The 26,339-nt window shown below is 53.8% G+C and overlaps 1 protein-coding gene across 1 annotated transcript in view; it reads right to left on the bottom strand.

The window, feature by feature from the left end:
* The window catches only part of LOC122547595 (uncharacterized), a 715,380-nt gene that overhangs the window by 312,076 nt on the left and 376,965 nt on the right, over window positions 1–26,339 (bottom strand). The window contains 1 exon segment of the mRNA XM_087978709.1: window positions 24,094–24,279. Within this exon segment, the coding sequence (XP_087834835.1) occupies window positions 24,094–24,279 (186 nt within the window).

Here is a 26,339-nt window from a genome sequence, read left to right as displayed (position 1 = left end):
ATCCTGACAGTGACCTTCCCCTCCATCCTGACAGTGACCTTACCCACCATCCTGACAGTGACCTTACCCTCCATCCTGACAGTGACCTTACCCACCATCCTGACAGTGACCTAACTCTCCATCCTGACAGTGACCTTACCCACCATCCTGACAGTGACCTTACCCTCCGTCCTGACAGTGACCTTAACCACCATCCTGACAGTGACCTTACCCACCATCCTGACAGTGACCTTACTCTCCATCCTGACAGTGACCTTACCCACCATCCTGACAGTGACCTTACCCACCATCCTGTCAGTGACCTTACCCACCATCCCGACGGTGACCTTACCCACCATCCTGACAGTGACCTTACCCACCATCCTGACAGTGACCTTACCCACCATCCTGACAGTGACCTTACTCTCCATCCTGACAGTGACCTTACCAACCATCCTGACCGTGAACCTACTCTCCATCCTGACAGTGACCTAACCCACCATCCTGACGGTGACCTTACCCACCATCCTGACAGTGACCTTACTCTCCATCCTGACAGTGATCTTACCCACCATCCTGACGGTGACCTTACTCTCCATCCTGACAGTGACCTTACCCACCATCCTGACAGTGACCGTACTCTCCATCCTGACAGTGACCTTACCCTCCATCCTGACAGTGAACTTACCCACCATCCTGACAGTGACCTTACTCTCCATCCTGACAGTGACCTTACCCACCATCCTGACAGTGACCTTACCCACAATCCTGACAGTGACTTTACCCACCATCCTGACAGTGACCTTACTCTCCATCCTGACAGTGACCTGACCCACCATCCTGTCGGTGACCTTACCCACCATCCTGACAGTGACCTTACTCTCCATCCTGACAGTGACCTTACCCACCATCCTGACAGTGACCTTACCCACCATCCTGACGGTGACCTTACTCTCCATCCTGACAGTGACCTTACCCACCATCCTGACAGTGACCTTACTCTCCATCCTGACGGTGACCTTACTCTCCATCCTGACAGTGACCTTACCCACCATCCTGACAGTGACCTTACCCACCATCCTGACAGTGACCTTACCCACCATCCTGACGGTGACCTTACCCTCCGTCCTGACAGTGACCTTACTCTCCATCCTGACAGTGACCTTACCCACCATCCTGACAGTGACCTTACTCTCCATCCTGACAGTGACCTTACTCTCCATCCTGACAGTGAACTTACCCACCATCCTGACAGTGACCTTACTCTCCATACTGACAGTGACCTTCCCCTCCATCCTGACGGTGACCTTACCCACCATCCTGACAGTGACCTTACTCTCCATCCTGACAGTGACCTTACTCTCCATCCTGACAGTGACCTTACCCACCATCCTGACAGTGACCTTACTCTCCATCCTGACAGTGACCTTACTCTCCATCCTGACGGTGACCTTACCCACCATCCTGACAGTGACCTTACTCTCCATCCTGACAGTGAACTTACCCACCATCCTGACAGTGACCTTACTCTCCATACTGACAGTGACCTTCCCCTCCATCCTGACGGTGACCTTACCCACCATCCTGACAGTGAACTTACTCTCCATCCTGACAGTGACCTTACCCACTATCCTGACGGTGACCTTACCCTCCGTCCTGACAGTGACCTTACCCACCATCCTGACAGTGAACTTACTCTCCATCCTGACAGTGACCTTACCCACCATCCTGACAGTGAACTTACCCTCCATCCTGACAGTGACCTTATCCACTATCCTGACAGTGACCTTACCCACCATACTGACAGTGACCTTACCCACCATCCTGACCGTGACCTTACCCTCCGTCCTGACAGTGACCTTACCCTCCATCCTGACGGTGACCTTACCCACCATCCTGACAGTGACCTCACCCTCCGTCCTGACAGTGACCTTACTCTCCATCCTGACAGTGACCTTACCCTCCGTCCTGACAGTGACCTTACCCACCGTCCTGACAGTGACCTTACCCTCCATCCTGACAGTGACTTTACCCACCATCCTGACAGTGACCTTACCCTCCATCCTGACAGTGACCTTGCCCACCATCCTGACAGTGACCTTACCCTCCATCCTGACAGTGACCTTACCATCCATCCTGACAGTGACCTTACCCTCCATCCTGACAGTGACCTTACCCACCATCCTGACAGTGACCTTACCCACCATCCTGACAGTGACCTAACTCTCCATCCTGACAGTGACCTTACCCACCATCCTGACAGTGACCTTACCCTCCGTCCTGACAGTGACCTTAACCACCATCCTGACAGTGACCTTACCCACCATCCTGACAGTGACCGTACCCTCCATCCTGACAGTGACCTTACCCACCATCCTGACAATGACCTTACCCTCCGTCCTGACAGTGAACTAACTCTCCATCCTGACAGTGACCTTACCCACCATCCTGACAGTGACCTTACCCTCCATCCTGACAGTGACCTTACCCACCATCCTGACGGTGACCTTACCCTCCGTCCTGACAGTGAACTTACCCTCCATCCTGACGATGACCTTACCCACCACCCTGACAGTGACCTTACCCTCCGTCCTGACAGTGACCTTACCCTCCGTCCTGACAGTGACCTTACTCTCCATCCTGACAGTGACCTTACCCTCCGTCCTGACAGTGACCTTACTCTCCATCCTGACAGTGACCTTACCCTCCGTCCTGACAGTGACCTTACCCACCATCCTGACAGTGACCTTACCCTCCATCCTGACAGTGACCTTACCCACCATCCTGACAGTGACCTTACCCACCATCCTGACAGTGACCTTACCCTCCATCCTGACAGTGACCTTACCCACCATCCTGACAGTGACCTTCCCCTCCATCCTGACAGTGACCTTACCCACCATCCTGACAGTGACCTTACCCACCATCCTGACAGTGACCTAACTCTCCATCCTGACAGTGACCTTACCCACCATCCTGACATGGACCTTACCCTCCGTCCTGACAGTGACCTTAACCACCATCCTGACAGTGACCTTACCCACCATCCTGACAGTGACCTTACTCTCCATCCTGACAGTGACCTTACCCTCCATCCTGACAGTGACCTTACCCTCCATCCTGACAGTGACCTTACTCTCCATCCTGACAGTGACCTTACCCACCATCCTGACAGTGACCTTACTCTCCATCCTGACAGTGACCTTACCATCCATCCTGACAGTGACCTTACCCTCCATCCTGTCAGTGACCTTACCCACCATCCTGACGGTTACCTTACCCACCATCCTGACAGTGACCTTACCCTCCATCCTGACAGTGACCTTACCCTCCACCCTGACAGTGACCTTACCCAATATCCTGACGGTGACCTTACCCACCATCCTGACAGTGACCTTACTCTCCATCCTGACGATGACCTTACCCACCATCCTGACAGTGACCTTACCTACCATCCTGACAGTGACCTTACTCTCCATCCTGACAGTGACCTTACCCACCATCCTGACAGTGACCTTACTCTACATCCTGACAGTGAACTTACCCTCCATCCTGAAAGTGACCTTACCCACCATCCTGACGATGACCTTACCCACCACCCTGACGGTGACCTTACCCTCCATCCTGACAGTGACCTTACCCACCATCCTGACAGTGACCTTACTCTCCATCCTGACAGTGACCTTACCCACCATCCTGACAGTGACCTTACCCTCCACCCTGACAGTGACCTTACCCACTATCCTGACGGTGACCTTACCCACCATCATGACAGTGACCTTAGCCTGCATCCTGACAGTGACCTTCCTCTCCATCCTGACAGTGACTTTACCCACCATCCTGACAGTGACCTTACTCTCCATCCTGACAGTGACCTTACCCACCATCCTGACAGTGACCTTTACCCACCATCCTGACAGTGACCTTACTCTCCATCCTGACAGTGACCTTACCCTCCATCCTGACAGTGACATTACCCAATATCCTGACGGTGACCTTACCCACCATCATGACAGTGATCTTACTCTCCATCCTGACGATGACCTTAACCACCATCCTGACAGTGACCTTACCCACCATCCTGACAGTGACCTTACTCTCCATCCTGACAGTGACCTTACCCTCCATCCTGACAGTGAAATACCCACCATCCTGACGATGACCTTACCCACCACCCTGACAGTGACCTTACCTACCATCCTGACAGTGACCTTACTCTCCATCCTGACAGTGATCTTACCCTCCATCCTGACAGTGACCTTACCCACCATCCTGACAGTGACCTTACTCTCCATCCTGACAGTGACCTTACTCTCCATCCTGACAGTGACCTTACTCTCCATCCTGACGATGACCTTACCCACCACCCTGACGGTGACCTTGCCCTCCATCCTGACAGTGACCTTACCCTCCATCCTGACAGTGACCTTACCCACCATCCTGACAGTGACCTTACTCTCCATCCTGACAGTGACCTTACCCACCATCCTGACAGTGACCTTACCCACCATCCTGACGGTGACCTTACCCACCATCCTGACAGTGACCTTACCCTCCACCCTGACAGTGACCTTACCCACTATCCTGACGGTGAACTTACCCACCATCATGACAGTGACCTTACCCTCCATCCTGACGGTGACTTTACCCACCATCCTGACAGTGACCTTACTCTCCATCCTGACAGTGACCTTCCCCTCCATCCTGACAGTGACCTTACCCACCATCCTGACAGTGACCTTACTCTCCATCCTGACAGTGACCTTACCCTCCATCCTGACAGTGACCTTACCTACCATCCTGACAGTGACCTTACTCTCCATCCTGACAGTGACCTGACCCACCATCCTGACAGTGACCTTACCCACCATTCTGACAGTGGCCTTACTCTCCATCCTGACAGTGACCTTACCCTCCATCCTGACAGTGAGCTCACCCACCATCCTGACGATGACCTTACCCACCACCCTGACGGTGACCTTACCCTCCATCCTGACAGTGACCTTACACTCCATCCTGACAGTGACCTTACCCACCATCCTGACAGTGACCTTACCCTCCATCCTGACAGTGACCTTACCCACCATCCTGACAGTGACCTTACCCTCCATCCTGACAGTGACCTTACTCTCCATCCTGACAGTGACCTTACCCTCCATCCTGACAGTGAACTTACCCACCATCCTGACAGTGACCTTACTCTCCATCCTGACAGTGACCTTACTCTCCATCCTGACGATGACCTTACCCACCAGCCTGACAGTGACCCGACCCACCATCCTGACGATGACCTTACCCACCATCCTGACAGTGACCTTAACCACCATCCTGACAGTGACCTTACCCACCATCCTGACAGTGACCTTACCCACCATCCTGACGATGACCTTTCCCTCCATCCTGACAGTGACCTTACCCACCATCCTGATAGTGGCCTTACTCTCCATCCTGACAGTGACCTTACCCACCATCCTGACAGTGACCTTACCCACCATCCTGACAGTGACCTTACCCTCCGTCCTGACAGTGACCTTACCCACCATCCTGACAGTGACCTTACCCTCCATCCTGACAGTGACCTTACCCACCATCCTGACAGTGACCTTACCCACCATCCTGACAGTGACCTTACCCTCCATCCTGACAGTGACCTTACCCACCATCCTGACAGTGACCTTCCCCTCCATCCTGACAGTGACCTTACCCTCCATCCTGACAGTGACCTTACCCACCATCCTGACAGTGACCTTACCCACCATCCTGACAGTGACCTAACTCTCCATCCTGACAGTGACCTTACCCACCATCCTGACAGTGACCTTACCCTCCGTCCTGACAGTGACCTTAACCACCATCCTGACAGTGACCTTACCCACCATCCTGACAGTGACCTTACTCTCCATCCTGACAGTGACCCTACCCTCCATCCTGACAGTGACCTTACTCTCCATCCTGACAGTGACCTTACCCACCATCCTGACAGTGACCTTACTCTCCATCCTGACAGTGACCTTACCCACCATCCTGACAGTGACCTTTACCCACCATCCTGACAGTGACCTTACTCTCCATCCTGACAGTGACCTTACCCTCCATCCTGACAGTGACATTACCCAATATCCTGACGGTGACCTTACCCACCATCATGACAGTGATCTTACTCTCCATCCTGACGATGACCTTAACCACCATCCTGACAGTGACCTTACCCACCATCCTGACAGTGACCTTACTCTCCATCCTGACAGTGACCTTACCCTCCATCCTGACAGTGAAATACCCACCATCCTGACGATGACCTTACCCACCACCCTGACAGTGACCTTACCTACCATCCTGACAGTGACCTTACTCTCCATCCTGACAGTGATCTTACCCTCCATCCTGACAGTGACCTTACCCACCATCCTGACAGTGACCTTACTCTCCATCCTGACAGTGACCTTACTCTCCATCCTGACAGTGACCTTACCCACCATCCTGACAGTGACCTTACCCACCACCATGACGGTGACCTTGCCCTCCATCCTGACAGTGACCTTACCCTCCATCCTGACAGTGACCTTACCCACCATCCTGACAGTGACCTTACTCTCCATCCTGACAGTGACCTTACCCACCATCCTGACAGTGACCTTACCCACCATCCTGACGGTGACCTTACCCACCATCCTGACAGTGACCTTACCCTCCACCCTGACAGTGACCTTACCCACTATCCTGACGGTGACCTTACCCACCATCATGACAGTGACCTTACCCTCCCTCCTGACAGTGACTTTACCCACCATCCTGACAGTGACCTTACTCTCCATCCTGACAGTGACCTTACCCTCCATCCTGACAGTGACCTTACCTACCATCCTGACAGTGACCTTACTCTCCATCCTGACAGTGACCTGACCCACCATCCTGACAGAGACCTTACCCACCATTCTGACAGTGGCCTTACTCTCCATCCTGACAGTGACCTTACCCTCCATCCTGACAGTGAGCTCACCCACCATCCTGACGATGACCTTACCCACCACCCTGACGGTGACCTTACCCTCCATCCTGACAGTGACCTTACACTCCATCCTGACATTGACCTTACCCACCATCCTGACAGTGACCTTACCCTCCATCCTGACAGTGACCTTACCCACCATCCTGACAGTGACCTTACCCTCCATCCTGACAGTGACCTTACCCACCATCCTGACAGTGACCTTACTCTCCATCCTGACAGTGACCTTACCCACCATCCTGACAGTGACCTTACTCTCCATCCTGACAGTGACCTTACTCTCCATCCTGACAATGACCTTACCCACCAGCCTGACAGTGACCCGACCCACCATCCTGACGATGACCTTACCCACCATCCTGACAGTGACCTTAACCACCATCCTGACAGTGACCTTACCCACCATCCTGACAGTGACCTTACCCACCATCCTGACGATGACCTTTCCCTCCATCCTGACAGTGACCTTACCCACCATCCTGACAGTGGCCTTACTCTCCATCCTGACAGTGACCTTACCCACCATCCTGACAGTGACCTTACCCACCATCCTGACAGTGACCTTAGCCTCCGTCCTGACAGTGACCTTACCCACCATCCTGACAGTGACCTTACCCTCCATCCTGACAGTGACCTTACCCACCATCCTGACAGTGACCTTACCCACCATCCTGACAGTGACCTTACCCTCCATCCTGACAGTGACCTTACCCACCATCCTGACAGTGACCTTCCCCTCCATCCTGACAGTGACCTTACCCACCATCCTGACAGTGACCTTACCCACCATCCTGACAGTGACCTAACTCTCCATCCTGACAGTGACCTTACCCACCATCCTGACAGTGACCTTACGCTCCGTCCTGACAGTGACCTTAACCACCATCCTGACAGTGACCTTACCCACCATCCTGACAGTGACCTTACTCTCCATCCTGACAGTGACCTTACCCTCCATCCTGACAGTGACCTTACTCTCCATCCTGACAGTGACCTTACCCACCATCCTGACAGTGACCTTACTCTCCATCCTGACCGTGACCTTACCATCCATCCTGACAGTGACCTTACCCTCCATCCTGTCAGTGACCTTACCCACCATCCTGACGGTGACCTTACCGACCATCCTGACAGTGACCTTTCCCACCATCCTGACAGTGACCTTACCCTCCACCCTGACAGTGACCTTACCCAATATCCTGACGGTGACCTTACCCACCATCCTGACAGTGACCTTACTCTCCATCCTGACGATGACCTTACCCACCATCCTGACAGTGACCTTACCTACCATCCTGACAGTGACCTTACCCACCATCCTGACAGTGACCTTACTCTCCATCCTGACAGTGACCTTACCCACCATCCTGACAGTGACCTTACCCACCATCCTGACAGTGACCTTACTCTACATCCTGACAGTGAACTTACCCTCCATCCTGACAGTGACCTTACCCACCATCCTGACAGTGACCTTACCCACCACCCTGACGGTGACCTTACCCTCCATCCTGACAGTGACCTTACCCTCCATCCTGACAGTGACCTTACCCACCATCCTGACAGTGACCTTACTCTCCATCCTGACAGTGACCTTACCCACCATCCTGACAGTGACCTTACCCTCCACCCTGACAGTGACCCTACCCACTATCCTGACGGTGACCTTACCCACCATCATGACAGTGACCTTAGCCTGCATCCTGACAGTGACCTTCCTCTCCATCCTGACAGTGACTTTACCCACCATCCTGACAGTGACCTTACTCTCCATCCTGACAGTGACCTTACCCACCATCCTGACAGTGACCTTTACCCACCATCCTGACAGTGACCTTACTCTCCATCCTGACAGTGACCTTACCCACCATCCTGACAGTGACCTTTACCCACCATCCTGACAGTGACCTTACTCTCCATCCTGACAGTGACCTTACCCTCCATCCTGACAGTGACCTTACCCAATATCCTGACGGTGACCTTACCCACCATCATGACAGTGACCTTACTCTCCATCCTGACGATGACCTTACCCACCATCCTGACAGTGACCTTACCTACCATCCTGACAGTGACCTTACTCTCCATCCTGACAGTGACCTTACCCTCCATCCTGACAGTGATCTTACCCACCATCCTGACGATGACCTTACCCACCACCCTGACAGTGACCTTACCCACCATCCTGACGCTGACCTTACCCACCATCCTGACAGTGACCTTACTCTCCATCCTGACAGTGACCTTACCCACCATCCTGACAGTGACCTTACTCTCCATCCTGACGATGACCTTACCCACCATCCTGACAGTGACCTTACCCTCCATCCTGACAGTGACCTTACCCACCATCCTGACAGTGACCTTACTCTCCATCCTGACAGTGACCTTACTCTCCATCCTGACAGTGACCTTACCCACCATCCTGACGATGACCTTACCCACCACCCTGACGGTGACCTTGCCCTCCATCCTGACAGTGACCTTACCCTCCATCCTGACAGTGACCTTACCCACCATCCTGACAGTGACCTTACTCTCCATCCTGACAGTGACCTTACCCACCATCCTGACAGTGACCTTACCCACCATCCTGACGGTGACCTTACCCACCATCCTGACAGTGACCTTACCCTCCACCCTGACAGTGACCTTACCCACTATCCTGACGGTGACCTTACTCTCCATCCTGACAGTGACCTTACCCTCCATCCTGACAGTGACCTTACCTACCATCCTGACAGTGACCTTACTCTCCATCCTGACAGTGACCTGACCCACCATCCTGACAGTGACCTTACCCACCATCCTGACAGTGGCCTTACTCTCCATCCTGACAGTTACCTTACCCTCCATCCTGACAGTGAGCTTACCCACCATCCTGACGATGACCTTACCCACCACCCTGACGGTGACCTTACCCTCCATCCTGACAGTGACCTGACACTCCATCCTGACAGTGACCTTACCCACCATCCTGACAGAGACCTTACCCTCCATCCTGACAGTGACCTTACCCACCATCCTGACAGTGACCTTACCCTCCATCCTGACAGTGACCTTACCCACCATCCTGACAGTGAACTTACTCACCATCCTGACAGTGACCTTACCCTCCATCCTGACAGTGACCTTACCCTCCATCCTGACAGTGACCTTACCCACCATCCTGACAGTGACCTTACTCTCCATCCTGACAGTGACCTTACTCTCCATCCTGACGATGACCTTACCCACCAGCCTGACAGTGACCCGACCCACCATCCTGACGATGACCTTACCCACCATCCTGACAGTGACCTTAACCACCATCCTGACAGTGACCTTACCCACCATCCTGACAGTGACCTTACCCACCATCCTGACGATGACCTTTCCCTCCATCCTGACAGTGACCTTACCCACCATCCTGACAGTGGCCTTACTCTCCATCCTGACAGTGACCTTACCCACCATCCTGACAGTGACCTTACCCACCATCCTGACAGTGACCTTACTCTCCATCCTGACAGTGAACTTACCCACCACCCTGACGGTGACCTTACCCACCATCCTGACAGTGACCTTACCCTCCATCCTGACAGTGACCTTACCCTCCATCCTGACGATGACCTTACCCATCATCCTGACAGTGACCTTACCCACCATCCTGACAGTGACCTTACCCACCATCCTGACAGTGACCTAACTCTCCATCCTGACAGTGACCTTACCCACCATCCTGACAGTGACCTTACCCTCCGTCCTGACAGTGACCTTACCCACCATCCTGACAGTGACCTTACTCTCCATCCTGACAGTGACCTTACCCTCCATCCTGACAGTGACCTTACCCTCCATCCTGACAGTGACCTTACTCTCCATCCTGACAGTGACCTTACCCACCATCCTGACAGTGACCTTACCCTCCACCCTGACAGTGACCTTACCCAATATCCTGACGGTGACCTTACCCACCATCCTGACAGTGACCTTACTCTCCATCCTGACGATGACCTTACCCACCACCCTGACGGTGAACTTACCCTCCATCCTGACAGTGACCTTACCCACTATCCTCACGGTGACCTTACCCACCATCATGACAGTGACCTTAGCCTGCATCCTGACAGTGACCTTCCCCTCCATCCTGACAGTGACTTTACCGACCATCCTGACAGTGACCTTACTCTCCATCCTGACAGTGACCTTACCCACCATCCTGACAGTGACCTTACTCTCCATCCTGACAGTGACCTTACCCTCCATCCTGACGGTGACCTTACCCACCATCCAGACAGTGACTTTGCTCTCCATCCTGACAGTGACCTTACCCTCCATCCTGACAGTGACCTTACCCTCCACCCTGACAGTGACCTTACCCAATATCCTGACGGTGACCTTACCCACCATCGTGACAGTGACCTTACTCTCCATCCTGACGATGACCTTACCCACCATCCTGACAGTGACCTTACCTACCATCCTGACAGTGACCTTACCCTCCATCCTGACAGTGACCTTACCCTCCATCCTGACAGTGACCTTACCCACCATCCTGACAGTGATCTTACTCTCCATCCTGACAGTGACCTTACTCTCCATCCTGACGATGACCTTACCCACCAGCCTGACAGTGACCCGACCCACCATCCTGACGATGACCTTACTCTCCATCCTGACAGTGACCTTACTCTCCATCCTGACAGTGACCTTACCCTCCATCCTGACAGTGACCTTACCCACCATCCTGACAGTGACCTTACTCTCCATCCTGACAGTGACCTTACCCACCATCCTGACAGTGAACTTACCCACCATCCTGACGATGACCTTACCCACCACCCTGACGGTGACCTTACCCTCCATCCTGACAGTGACCTTACCCACCATCCTGACAGTGACCTTACCCTCCATCCTGACAGTGACCTTACCCACCATCCTGACAGTGACCTTACTCTCCATCCTGACAGTGCCCTTACCCACCATCCTGACAGTGACCTTACCCTCCACCCTGACAGTGACCTTACCCACTATCCTGACGGTGACCTTACCCACCATCATGACAGTGACCTTACCCACCATCCTGACAGTGACCTTACCCACCATCCTGACAGTGACCTTACTCTCCATCCTGACAGTGACCTTACCCTCCATCCTGACAGTGACCTTACCTACCATCCTGACAGTGACCTTACTCTCCATCCTGACAGTGACCTGACCCACCATCCTGACAGTGACCTTACCCACCATCCTGACGATGACCTTACCCACCACCCTGACGGTGACCTTACCCTCCATCCTGACAGTGACCTTACCCACCATCCTGACAGTGACCTTACCCACCATCCTGACGATGACCTTACCCACCACCCTGACGGTGACCTTACCCTCCATCCTGACAGTGACCTTACCCTCCATCCTGACAGTGACCTTACCCACCATCCTGACAGTGACCTTAGCCTACTTCCTGACAGTGACCTTACCCTCCATCCTGACAGTGACTTTACCCACCTTCCTGACAGTGACCTTACTCTCCATCCTGACAGTGACCTTACCCACCATCCTGACAGTGACCTTACCCACCATCCTGACAGTGACCTTACTCTCCATCCTGACAGTTACCTTACCCTCCATCCTGACAGTGACCTTACCCACCATCCTGACAGTGACCTTACTCTCCATCCTGACAGTGACCTTACTCTCCATCCTGACGATGACCTTACCCACCATCCTGACAGTGATCCGACCCACCATCCTGACGATGACCTTACCCACCATCCTGACAGTGACCTTAACCACCATCCTGACAGTGACCTTACCCACCATCCTGACGGTGAACTTACCCTCCATCCTGACAGTGGCCTTACTCTCCATCCTGACAGTGACCTTACCCACCATCCTGACAGTGACCTTACCCACCATCCTGACAGTGACCTTACTCTCCATCCTGACAGTGACCTTACCCACCACCCTGACGGTGACCTTACCCACCATCCTGACGGTGACCTTACTATCCATCCTGACAGTGACCTTACCCTCCATCCTAACGGTGACCTTACCCTCCATCCTGACGGTGACCTTACTCTCCATCCTGACAGTGACCTTACACTCCATCCTGACGGTGACCTTACCCTCCATCCTGACGGTGACCTTACTCTCCATCCTGACAGTGACCTTACCCTCCATCCTAACGGTGACCTTACCCTCCATCCTGACGGTGACCTTACTCTCCATCCTGACGGTGACCTTACTCTCCATCCTGACAGTGACCTTACCCATCATCCTGACGGTGACCTTACCCTCCATCCTGACGGTGACCTTACTCTCCATCCTGACAGTGACCTTACCCACCATCCTGACGGTGACCTTACCCACTATCCTGACAGTGACCTTACTCTCCATCCTGACAGTGACCTTACCCACCATCCTGACAGTGACCTTACCCACCATCCTGACAGTGACCTTACCCTCCATCCTGACAGTGACCTTACCCACCATCCTGACAGTGACCTTACCCTCCATCCTGGCAGTGACCTTACCCACCATCCTGACAGTGACCTTACTCTCCATCCTGACAGTGACCTTACCCACCATCCTGACAGTGACCTTACTCTCCATCCTGACGGTGACCTTACCCACCATCCTGACAGTGACCTTACTCTCCATCCTGACAGTGACCTTATCCACTATCCTGACAGTGACCTTACCCACCATACTGACAGTGACCTTATCCTCCGTCCTGACAGTGACCGTACCCACCATCCTGACAGTGACCTTACCCACCATCCTGACAGTGACCTTACCCACCATCCTGACAGTGGCCTTACTCTCCATCCTGACAGTGACCTTACCCTCCATCCTGACAGTGAGCTTACCCACCATCCTGACGATGAACTTACCCACCACCCTGACGGTGACCTTACCCTCCATCCTGACAGTGACCTGACACTCCATCCTGACAGTGACCTTACCCACCATCCTGACAGAGACCTTACCCTCCATCCTGACAGTGACCTTACCCACCATCCTGACAGTGACCTTACCCTCCATCCTGACAGTGACCTTACCCACCATCCTGACAGTGAACTTACTCTCCATCCTGACAGTGACCTTACCCTCCATCCTGACAGTGACCTTACCCTCCATCCTGACAGTGACCTTACCCACCATCCTGACAGTGACCTTACTCTCCATCCTGACAGTGACCTTACTCTCCATCCTGACAGTGACCTTACCCACCAGCCTGACAGTGACCCGACCCACCATCCTGACGATGACCTTACCCACCATCCTGACAGTGACCTTAACCACCATCCTGACAGTGACCTTACCCACCATCCTGACAGTGACCTTACCCACCATCCTGACGATGACCTTTCCCTCCATCCTGACAGTGACCTTACCCACCATCCTGACAGTGGCCTTACTCTCCATCCTGACAGTGACCTTACCCACCATCCTGACAGTGACCTTACCCACCATCCTGACAGTGACCTTACTCTCCATCCTGACAGTGAACTTACCCACCACCCTGACGGTGACCTTACCCACCATCCTGACAGTGACCTTACCCTCCATCCTGACAGTGACCTTACCCTCCATCCTGACGATGACCTTACCCATCATCCTGACAGTGACCTTACCCACCATCCTGACAGTGACCTTACCCACCATCCTGACGGTGACCTAACTCTCCATCCTGACAGTGACCTTACCCACCATCCTGACAGTGACCTTACCCTCCGTCCTGACAGTGACCTTACCCACCATCATGACAGTGACCTTACTCTCCATCCTGACAGTGACCTTACCCTCCATCCTGACAGTGACCTTACTCTCCATCCTGACAGTGACCTTACCCACCATCCTGACAGTGACCTTACCCTCCACCCTGACAGTGACCTTACCCAATATCCTGACGGTGACCTTACCCACCATCCTGACAGTGACCTTACTCTCCATCCTGACGATGACCTTACCCACCACCCTGACGGTGACCTTACCCTCCATCCTGACAGTGACCTTACTCTCCATCCTGACAGTGACCTTACCCACCATCGTGACAGTGACTTTGCTCTCCATCCTGACAGTGACCTTACCCTCCATCCTGACAGTGACCTTACCCTCCACCCTGACAGTGACCTTACCCAATATCCTGACGGTGACCTTAACCACCATCGTGACAGTGACCTTACTCTCCATCCTGACGATGAACTTACCCACCATCCTGACAGTGACCTTACCCACCATCCTGAGAGTGACCTTACCCTCCATCCTGACAGTGACCTTACCCACCATCCTGACAGTGACCTTACTCTCCATCCTGACAGTGACCTTACTCTCCATCCTGACGATGACCTTACCCACCAGCCTGACAGTGACCCGACCCACCATCCTGACGATGACCTTACTCTCCATCCTGACAGTGACCTTACCCTCCATCCTGACAGTGACCTTACCCACCATCCTGACAGTGACCTTACTCTCCATCCTGACAGTGACCTTACCCACCATCCTGACAGTGAACTTACCCACCATCCTGACGATGACCTTACCCACCACCCTGACGGTGACCTTACCCTCCATCCTGACAGTGACCTTACCCTCCATCCTGACAGTGACCTTACCCACCATCCTGACAGTGACCTTACTCTCCATCCTGACAGTGCCCTTACCCACCATCCTGACAGTGACCTTACCCTCCACCCTGACAGTGACCTTACCCACTATCCTGACGGTGACCTTACCCACCATCATGACAGTGACCTTACCCACCATCCTGACAGTGACCTTACCCACCATCCTGACAGTGACCTTACTCTCCATCCTGACAGTGACCTTACCCTCCATCTTGACAGTGACCTTACCTACCATCCTGACAGTGACCTTACTCTCCATCCTGACAGTGACCTGACCCACCATCCTGACAGTGACCTTACCCACCATCCTGACGATGACCTTACCCACCACCCTGACGGTGACCTTACCCTCCATCCTGACAGTGACCTTACCCACCATCCTGACAGTGACCTTACCCACCATCCTGACGATGACCTTACCCACCACCCTGACGGTGACCTTACCCTCCATCCTGACAGTGACCTTACCCTCCATCCTGACAGTGACCTTACCCACCATCCTGACAGTGACCTTAGCCTACATCCTGACAGTGACCTTACCCTCCATCCTGACAGTGACTTTACCCACCTTCCTGACAGTGACCTTACTCTCCATCCTGACAGTGACCTTACCCACCATCCTGACAGTGACCTTACCCACCATCCTGACAGTGACCTTACCCACCATCCTGACAGTGACCTTACTCTCCATCCTGACAGTTACCTTACCCTCCATCCTGACAGTGACCTTACCCACCATCCTGACAGTGACCTTACTCTCCATCCTGACAGTGACCTTACTCTCCATCCTGACGATGACCTTACCCACCATCCTGACAGTGACCCGACCCACCATCCTGACGATGACCTTACCCACCATCCTGACAGTGACCTTACCCACCATCCTGACGGTGAACTTACCCTCCATCCTGACAGTGGCCTTACTCTCCATCCTGACAGTGACCTTACCCACCATCCTGACAGTGACCTTACCCACCATCCTGACAGTGACCTTACTCTCCATCCTGACAGTGACCTTACCCACCACCCTGACGGTGACCTTACCCACCATCCTGACAGTGACCTTACCCTCCATCCTGACAGTGACCTTACCCTCCATCCTGACGATGACCTTACCCATCATCCTGACAGTGACCTTACCCACCATCCTGACAGTGACCTTACCCACCATCCTGACAGTGACCTAACTCTCCATCCTGACAGTGACCTTACCCACCATCCTGACAGTGACCTTACCCTCCGTCCTGACAGTGACCTTACTCTCCATCCTGACAGTGACCTTACCCTCCATCCTGACAGTGACCTTACCCTCCATCCTGACAGTGACCTTACTCTCCATCCTGACAGTGACCTTACCCACCGTCCTGACAGTGACCTTACCCTCCACCCTGACAGTGACCTTACCCAATATCCTGACGGTGACCTTACCCACCATCCTGACAGTGACCTTACTCTCCATCCTGACGATGACCTTACCCACCACCCTGACGGTGACCTTACCCTCCATCCTGACAGTGACCTTACCCACCATCCTGACAGTGACCTTACCCTCCATCCTGACAGTGACCTTACCCACCATCGTGACAGTGACCTTACCCTCCACCCTGACAGTGACCTTACCCACTATCCTGACGGTGACCTTACCCACCATCATGACAGTGACCTTAGCCTGCATCCTGACAGTGACCTTCCCCTCCATCCTGACAGTGACTTTACCCACCATCCTGACAGTGACCTTACTCTCCATCCTGACAGTGACCTTACCCACCATCCTGACAGTGACTTTGCTCTCCATCCTGACAGTGACCTTACCCTCCATCCTGACAGTGACCTTACCCTCCACCCTGACAGTGACCTTACCCAATATCCTGACGGTGACCTTACCCACCATCATGACAGTGACCTTACTCTCCATCCTGACGATGACCTTACCCACCATCCTGACAGTGACCTTACCCACCATCCTGACAGTGACCTTACCTACCATCCTGACAGTGACCTTACTCTCCATCCTGACAGTGACCTTACCCTCCATCCTGACAGTGACCTTACCCACCATCCTGACAGTGACCTTACTCTCCATCCTGACAGTGACCTTACCCTCCATCCTGACAGTGACCTTACCCACCATCCTGACGATGACCTTACCCACCACCCTGACGGTGACCTTACCCTCCATCCTGACAGTGACCTTACCCTCCATCCTGACAGTGACCTTACCCACCATCCTGACAGTGACCTTACCCTCCATCCTGACAGTGACCTTACCCACCATCCTGACAGTGACCTTACTCTCCATCCTGACAGTGACCTTACCCACCATCCTGACAGTGACCTTACCCTCCACCCTGACAGTGACCTTACCCACTATCCTGACGGTGACCTTACCCACCATCATGACAGTGACCTTACCCACCATCCTGACAGTGACCTTACTCTCCATCCTGACAGTGACCTTACCCTCCATCCTGACAGTGACCTTACCTACCATCCTGACAGTGACCTTACTCTCCATCCTGACAGTGACCTGACCCACCATCCTGACAGTGACCTTACCCACCATCCTGACGATGACCTTACCCACCACCCTGACGGTGACCTTACCCTCCATCCTGACAGTGACCTTACCCACCATCCTGACAGTGACCTTACCCACCATCCTGACGATGACCTTACCCACCACCCTGACGGTGACCTTACCCTCCATCCTGACAGTGACCTTACCCTCCATCCTGACAGTGACCTTACCCACCATCCTGACAGTGACCTTAGCCTACATCCTGACAGTGACATTACCCTCCATCCTGACAGTGACTTTACCCACCATCCTGACAGTGACCTTACTCTCCATCCTGACAGTGACCTTACCCACCATCCTGACAGTGACCTTACCCACCATCCTGACAGTGACCTTACTCTCCATCCTGACAGTTACCTTACCCTCCATCCTGACAGTGACCTTACCCACCATCCTGACAGTGACCTTACTCTCCATCCTGACAGTGACCTTACTCTCCATCCTGACGATGACCTTACCCACCATCCTGACAGTGACCCGACCCACCATCCTGACGATGACCTTACCCACCATCCTGACGGTGAACTTACCGTCCATCCTGACAGTGACCTTACCCACCATCCTGACAGTGACCTTACCCACCATCCTGACAGTGACCTTAACCACCATCCTGACAGTGACCTTACCCACCATCCTGACAGTGACCTTACCCACCATCCTGACGATGACCTTTCCCTCCATCCTGACAATGACCTTACCCACCATCCTGACAGTGGCCTTACCCACCATCCTGACAGTGACCTTACCCACCATCCTGACAGTGACCTTACCCACCATCCTGACAGTGACCTTACTCTCCATCCTGACAGTGAACTTACCCACCACCCTGACGGTGACCTTACCCACCATCCTGACAGTGACCTTACCCTCCATCCTGACAGTGACCTTACCCTCCATCCGGACGATGACCTTACCCATCACCCTGACAGTGACCTTACCCACCATCCTGACAGTGACCTTAGCCTACATCCTGACAGTGACCTTACCCTCCATCCTGACGGTGACCTTACCCACCATCCTGACGGTGACCTTACCCACCATCCTGACAGTGACCTTAGCCTACATCCTGACAGTGACCTTACCCTCCATCCTGACGGTGACCTTACCCACCATCCTGACAGTGACCTTACTCTCCATCCTGACAGTGACCTTACCCTCCATCTTGACAGTGACCTTACCTACCATCCTGACAGTGACCTTACTCTCCATCCTGACAGTGACCTGAACCACCATCCTGACAGTGACCTTACCCACCATCCTGACGATGACCTTACCCACCACCCTGACGGTGACCTTACCCTCCATCCTGACAGTGACCTTACCCACCATCCTGACAGTGACCTTACCCACCATCCTGACGATGACCTTACCCACCACCCTGACGGTGACCTTACCCTCCATCCTGACAGTGACCTTACCCTCCATCCTGACAGTGACCTTACCCACCATCCTGACAGTGACCTTAGCCTACATCCTGACAGTGACCTTACCCTCCATCCTGACAGTGACTTTACCCACCTTCCTGACAGTGACCTTACTCTCCATCCTGACAGTGACCTTACCCACCATCCTGACAGTGACCTTACCCACCATCCTGACAGTGACCTTACCCACCATCCTGACAGTGACCTTACTCTCCATCCTGACAGTTACCTTACCCTCCATCCTGACAGTGACCTTACCCACCATCCTGACAGTGACCTTACTCTCCATCCTGACAGTGACCTTACTCTCCATCCTGACGATGACCTTACCCACCATCCTGACAGTGACCCGACCCACCATCCTGACGATGACCTTACCCACCATCCTGACAGTGACCTTACCCACCATCCTGACGGTGAACTTACCCTCCATCCTGACAGTGGCCTTACTCTCCATCCTGACAGTGACCTTACCCACCATCCTGACAGTGACCTTACCCACCATCCTGACAGTGACCTTACTCTCCATCCTGACAGTGACCTTACCCACCACCCTGACGGTGACCTTACCCACCATCCTGACAGTGACCTTACCCTCCATCCTGACAGTGACCTTACCCTCCATCCTGACGATGACCTTACCCATCATCCTGACAGTGACCTTACCCACCATCCTGACAGTGACCTTACCCACCATCCTGACAGTGACCTAACTCTCCATCCTGACAGTGACCTTACCCACCATCCTGACAGTGACCTTACCCTCCGTCCTGACAGTGACCTTACTCTCCATCCTGACAGTGACCTTACCCTCCATCCTGACAGTGACCTTACCCTCCATCCTGACAGTGACCTTACTCTCCATCCTGACAGTGACCTTACCCACCGTCCTGACAGTGACCTTACCCTCCACCCTGACAGTGACCTTACCCAATATCCTGACGGTGACCTTACCCACCATCCTGACAGTGACCTTACTCTCCATCCTGACGATGACCTTACCCACCACCCTGACGGTGACCTTACCCTCCATCCTGACAGTGACCTTACCCACCATCCTGACAGTGACCTTACCCTCCATCCTGACAGTGACCTTACCCACCATCGTGACAGTGACCTTACCCTCCACCCTGACAGTGACCTTACCCACTATCCTGACGGTGACCTTACCCACCATCATGACAGTGACCTTAGCCTGCATCCTGACAGTGACCTTCCCCTCCATCCTGACAGTGACTTTACCCACCATCCTGACAGTGACCTTACTCTCCATCCTGACAGTGACCTTACCCACCATCCTGACAGTGACTTTGCTCTCCATCCTGACAGTGACCTTACCCTCCATCCTGACAGTGACCTTACCCTCCACCCTGACAGTGACCTTACCCAATATCCTGACGGTGACCTTACCCACCATCATGACAGTGACCTTACTCTCCATCCTGACGATGACCTTACCCACCATCCTGACAGTGACCTTACCCACCATCCTGACAGTGACCTTACCTACCATCCTGACAGTGACCTTACTCTCCATCCTGACAGTGACCTTACCCTCCATCCTGACAGTGACCTTACCCACCATCCTGACAGTGACCTTACTCTCCATCCTGACAGTGACCTTACCCTCCATCCTGACAGTGACCTTACCCACCATCCTGACGATGACCTTACCCACCACCCTGACGGTGACCTTACCCTCCATCCTGACAGTGACCTTACCCTCCATCCTGACAGTGACCTTACCCACCATCCTGACAGTGACCTTACCCTCCATCCTGACAGTGACCTTACCCACCATCCTGACAGTGACCTTACTCTCCATCCTGACAGTGACCTTACCCACCATCCTGACAGTGACCTTACCCTCCACCCTGACAGTGACCTTACCCACTATCCTGACGGTGACCTTACCCACCATCATGACAGTGACCTTACCCACCATCCTGACAGTGACCTTACTCTCCATCCTGACAGTGACCTTACCCTCCATCCTGACAGTGACCTTACCTACCATCCTGACAGTGACCTTACTCTCCATCCTGACAGTGACCTGACCCACCATCCTGACAGTGACCTTACCCACCATCCTGACGATGACCTTACCCACCACCCTGACGGTGACCTTACCCTCCATCCTGACAGTGACCTTACCCACCATCCTGACAGTGACCTTACCCACCATCCTGACGATGACCTTACCCACCACCCTGACGGTGACCTTACCCTCCATCCTGACAGTGACCTTACCCTCCATCCTGACAGTGACCTTACCCACCATCCTGACAGTGACCTTAGCCTACATCCTGACAGTGACATTACCCTCCATCCTGACAGTGACTTTACCCACCATCCTGACAGTGACCTTACTCTCCATCCTGACAGTGACCTTACCCACCATCCTGACAGTGACCTTACCCACCATCCTGACAGTGACCTTACTCTCCATCCTGACAGTGACCTTACTCTCCATCCTGACGATGACCTTACCCACCATCCTGACAGTGACCCGACCCACCATCCTGACGATGACCTTACCCACCATCCTGACGGTGAACTTACCGTCCATCCTGACAGTGACCTTACCCACCATCCTGACAGTGACCTTACCCACCATCCTGACAGTGACCTTAACCACCATCCTGACAGTGACCTTACCCACCATCCTGACAGTGACCTTACCCACCATCCTGACGATGACCTTTCCCTCCATCCTGACAATGACCTTACCCACCATCCTGACAGTGGCCTTACCCACCATCCTGACAGTGACCTTACCCACCATCCTGACAGTGACCTTACCCACCATCCTGACAGTGACCTTACTCTCCATCCTGACAGTGACCTTACCCACCACCCTGACGGTGACCTTACCCACCATCCTGACAGTGACCTTACCCTCCATCCTGACAGTGACCTTACCCTCCATCCGGACGATGACCTTACCCATCACCCTGACAGTGACCTTACCCACCATCCTGACAGTGACCTTAGCCTACATCCTGACAGTGACCTTACCCTCCATCCTGACGGTGACCTTACCCACCATCCTGACGGTGACCTTACCCACCATCCTGACAGTGACCTTAGCCTACATCCTGACAGTGACCTTACCCTCCATCCTGACGGTGACCTTACCCACCATCCTGACGGTGACCTTACCCACCATCCTGACAGTGACCTTACCCTCCATCCTGACAGTGACCTTACCCTCCACCCTGACAGTGACCTTACCCACCATCATGACAGTGACCTTACCCACCATCCTGACAGTGACCTTACCCTCCACCCTGACAGTGACCTTACCCACCATCATGACAGTGACCTTACCCACCATCCTGACAGTTACCTTACCCTCCATCCTGACAGTGACCTTACCCACCATCCTGGCAGTGACTTTACCCTCCATCCTGACGGTGACCTTACCCACCATCCTGACAGTGACCTTACCCACCATCCTGACAGTGACCTTAACCACCATCCTGACAGTGACCTTACCCACCATCCTGACAGTGACCTTACCCTCCATCCTGACAGTGACCTTACCCACCATCCTGACAGTGACCTTACCCTCCATAATGACAGTGACCTTACCCACCATCCTGACAGTGACCTTATCCACCATCCTGACAGTGACCTTACCCTGCATCCTGACAGTGACCTTTCCCACCATCCTGACGGTGACCTTACCCTCCATCCTGACGGTGACCTTACCCACCATCCTGACAGTGACCTTACCCTCCACCCTGACAGTGACCTTACCCTCCATCCTGACAGTGACCTTACCCACCATCCTCACGGTGATCTTACCCACCATCCTGACGGTGACCTTACCCTCCATCCTGACAGTGACCTTACCCACCATCCTGACGGTGACCTTACCCACCATCCTGACGGTGACCTTACCCACCACCCTGACAGTGACCTTACCCACCATCCTGACAGTGACCTTACCCACCATCCTGACGGTGACCTTACCCACCATCCTGACGGTGACCTTACCCACCATCCTGACAGTGACCTTACCCACCCCCCTGATGGTGACCTTACCCACCATCCTGACAATGACCTTACCCTCCACCCTGACGGTGACCTTACCCTCCATCCTGACGGTGACCTTACCCACCACCCTGACGGTGACCTTACCCACCATCCTGACAGTGACCTTACCCACCACCCTGACGGTGACCTTACCCACCATCCTGACAGTGACCTTACCCACCACCCTGACAGTGACCTTACCCACCACCCTGACGGTGACCTTACCCACCATCCTGACGGTGACCTTACCCACCATCCTGACGGTGACCTTACCCACCACCCTGACAGTGACCTTACCCACCATCCTGACGGTGACCTTACCCACCATCCTGACGGTGACCTTACCCACCATCCTCACGGTGACCTTACCCACCACCCTGACGGTGACCTTACCCACCACCCTGATGGCCACGGTACGCTCTATTCCTACGGTGATCTTACCTGCCATGCAGATGCACTTGAACCCGCCGATCTGGTCCAGGCACGTGGCTTCATTCCGGCACGGATTCGACCGGCACTCGTTGATGTCCAGCTCGCATCGGGCGCCCGTGTATCCTGCCAGGCAGTGGCACTCGAAGGAGCCCACTGTGTTCACGCAGTGCCCATTCAGTTCACAGGGATTAGCATCTGTCCAGTGAAGATCGCAGCACTCGGTCAGTCTCCGAGGGGAGGGGATGGGGCACCAACAGTGCAGTGGGGCTCCGACAATGGGTGTTCTTGGTCATTCCTTGTAGCTGGTTAGTATTTACTGAGTGTGTTGGCATCCCCTCATGGTTGTCCATGTTTGCGCTGAGGAAGCCAGCCACACTTTTGGAACAATGAGTTCCCAAAATTTCTAGAAGTCAACATTCAATTGCTGCCCAGAAATAGCAGAGGGACACACTGAAAGATTTTCACCTTGGGCCCCCAGGATAATTCGAAATTCACTGACAGGGGGGGTTCCGGGCGGTGAGTGAGATGAGGAGACAGATTCAGAGTGACGGACTCATTAAGGAGTGAGGTGCAGTTGTGCGGCTCCAGGCCGTTAGAACTCAGGGAGAAGTTCTCGGGACTGGTCAGCAGCTGAGTGTCAGAGTCGGGGCTGTGAAGGCTTTGTCGGGGGAATTGAGAAAGTGTTCGGGTTGCTGGCTCTGTGTCGGGGGACACGACGGAAGGCTGAGGAGAAGCCTTTGGGCATTAAGATGTCAGCGCAGCTGAGGGAGCGGGGAGCTGAAAAGCAGCATTTGCTGACGTAACTGAACAAGAAAAGAGATTGTAGAAACGCCCAGGGTCAGGACTGGCTCCGTGAGGCTGGAGATTGGTGAAGAGCGGGAGGTCTAGCAATCAGTGAGTGTCAGAGAGAGGTTTCTACAGTTTGGAGGAGCTCAGACTCAGGAAAGGATGGGCAATTAAGTCCAAATGCCCAAATGTGAAGCATTATAATAATCCCCTGAGAGATTTGTTGGGATTTGTTGACACTTGGTGCCATTAATTTCTGAGGTGTAATTGCTGAGGGATCTGTGGGATCCTATTTATCATTTAGTTTGTGTAAAGTGTTTGATCGCGGTCTATCATTTGTAAATAGCACGTTAAATCTGGGTGCTGGAAGCGAGTCTACTTTAGACTGCACTGCTGCGCTAAATAACGTTTGTCGCTTTTCGTTCAAGATCACAGAATGCCATGCCTTCTCTTGGCCAGTGGGCGGGTCTCGATCTCATACTTTGCCAACGTTCAGAAGTTAGCCGGGCAGTAATATTTACCTGGCGGACAGAGTGAGGGCTGCACATGCTGGGGGTCAGACCTGATAGGTTGGCGCAGGAAAAGCACAGCCGGTCAGGCAGCGGCCGAGGAACGTCCAACCACATGGCATCAACGTCGACTTCACCAGTTTCCTCATCTCCCCTGCCCCCACCCCCCCCTCCCCCAACCTCCACCTCATCCCAGGTCCAACCCTCCAACTCGGCACTGCCCTCTCGACCTGTCCTACTTGTCCATCTTCCTTCCAACCCATCCACCCCACCCTCCTCTCCGACCTGTCACCATCACATCCTGTCCTTACCTACCTCTGGCATTCCCATCCACCTTCCCCGCAGCCCCACACACCTTCCGTTTATCCCTGAGCCCTCCCACATTCCCGGTGAGGGGCCTATGCCTGAAACCTCGGCTCTCCTGCTGCTGGGTTGCTGCCTGACCAGCCGCGCTTTTCCAGCAACGCGCGTTTCGACTCTGAAGCTGCTTTGGTGGTCTGCTTCAGGGTCGGAGCACGAGGAAGTGCGGCTCCTGTAATGCCACTGACCTCGATCCAACAGTTTGGAAGGGACTGACCGAGCGGTTACTCCAGTGGGTACTTCTGGTGAGGCGAGACCGAGGTGAACGGAGCTGAGGAAGGTTCCGGAAAAGTGCACCGCCACAGTGCGGGGATGTGACGACGGAATCCCACCAGAAGTGGTCATGAAACCCTCAAGGGAAACGAGATGGAAGTCTGCCTGAGGGGGATTTGAAACTGAAATCGACACCAGATTAGCCGACGGGGGTGGGGTGGGGGGTGAGGGGGGGTATCCCAGTGAGGCCTCCCTTTGCTGTGCCTGTCACTCAACGGGTACTTTATAATCCCTGTGTACCATAATCTGTCTGTTCACAAACCTTTCTGGTGATTGTTAAAGGAGACATTATCGTTGTTAGAATCATAGAATCCCCACTGCGAGGAT

The sequence above is a fragment of the Chiloscyllium plagiosum genome, unplaced genomic scaffold, assembly GCF_037043375.1.
Source record: "Chiloscyllium plagiosum isolate Xiang-an unplaced genomic scaffold, Cpla_swu_hap1 HiC_scaffold_35, whole genome shotgun sequence".
NCBI classification, from domain to species: domain Eukaryota; kingdom Metazoa; phylum Chordata; class Chondrichthyes; order Orectolobiformes; family Hemiscylliidae; genus Chiloscyllium; species Chiloscyllium plagiosum.
The sequence above is the reverse complement of the archived record's forward strand: the minus strand, read 5'-3'. Positions and strand labels throughout refer to the sequence as shown.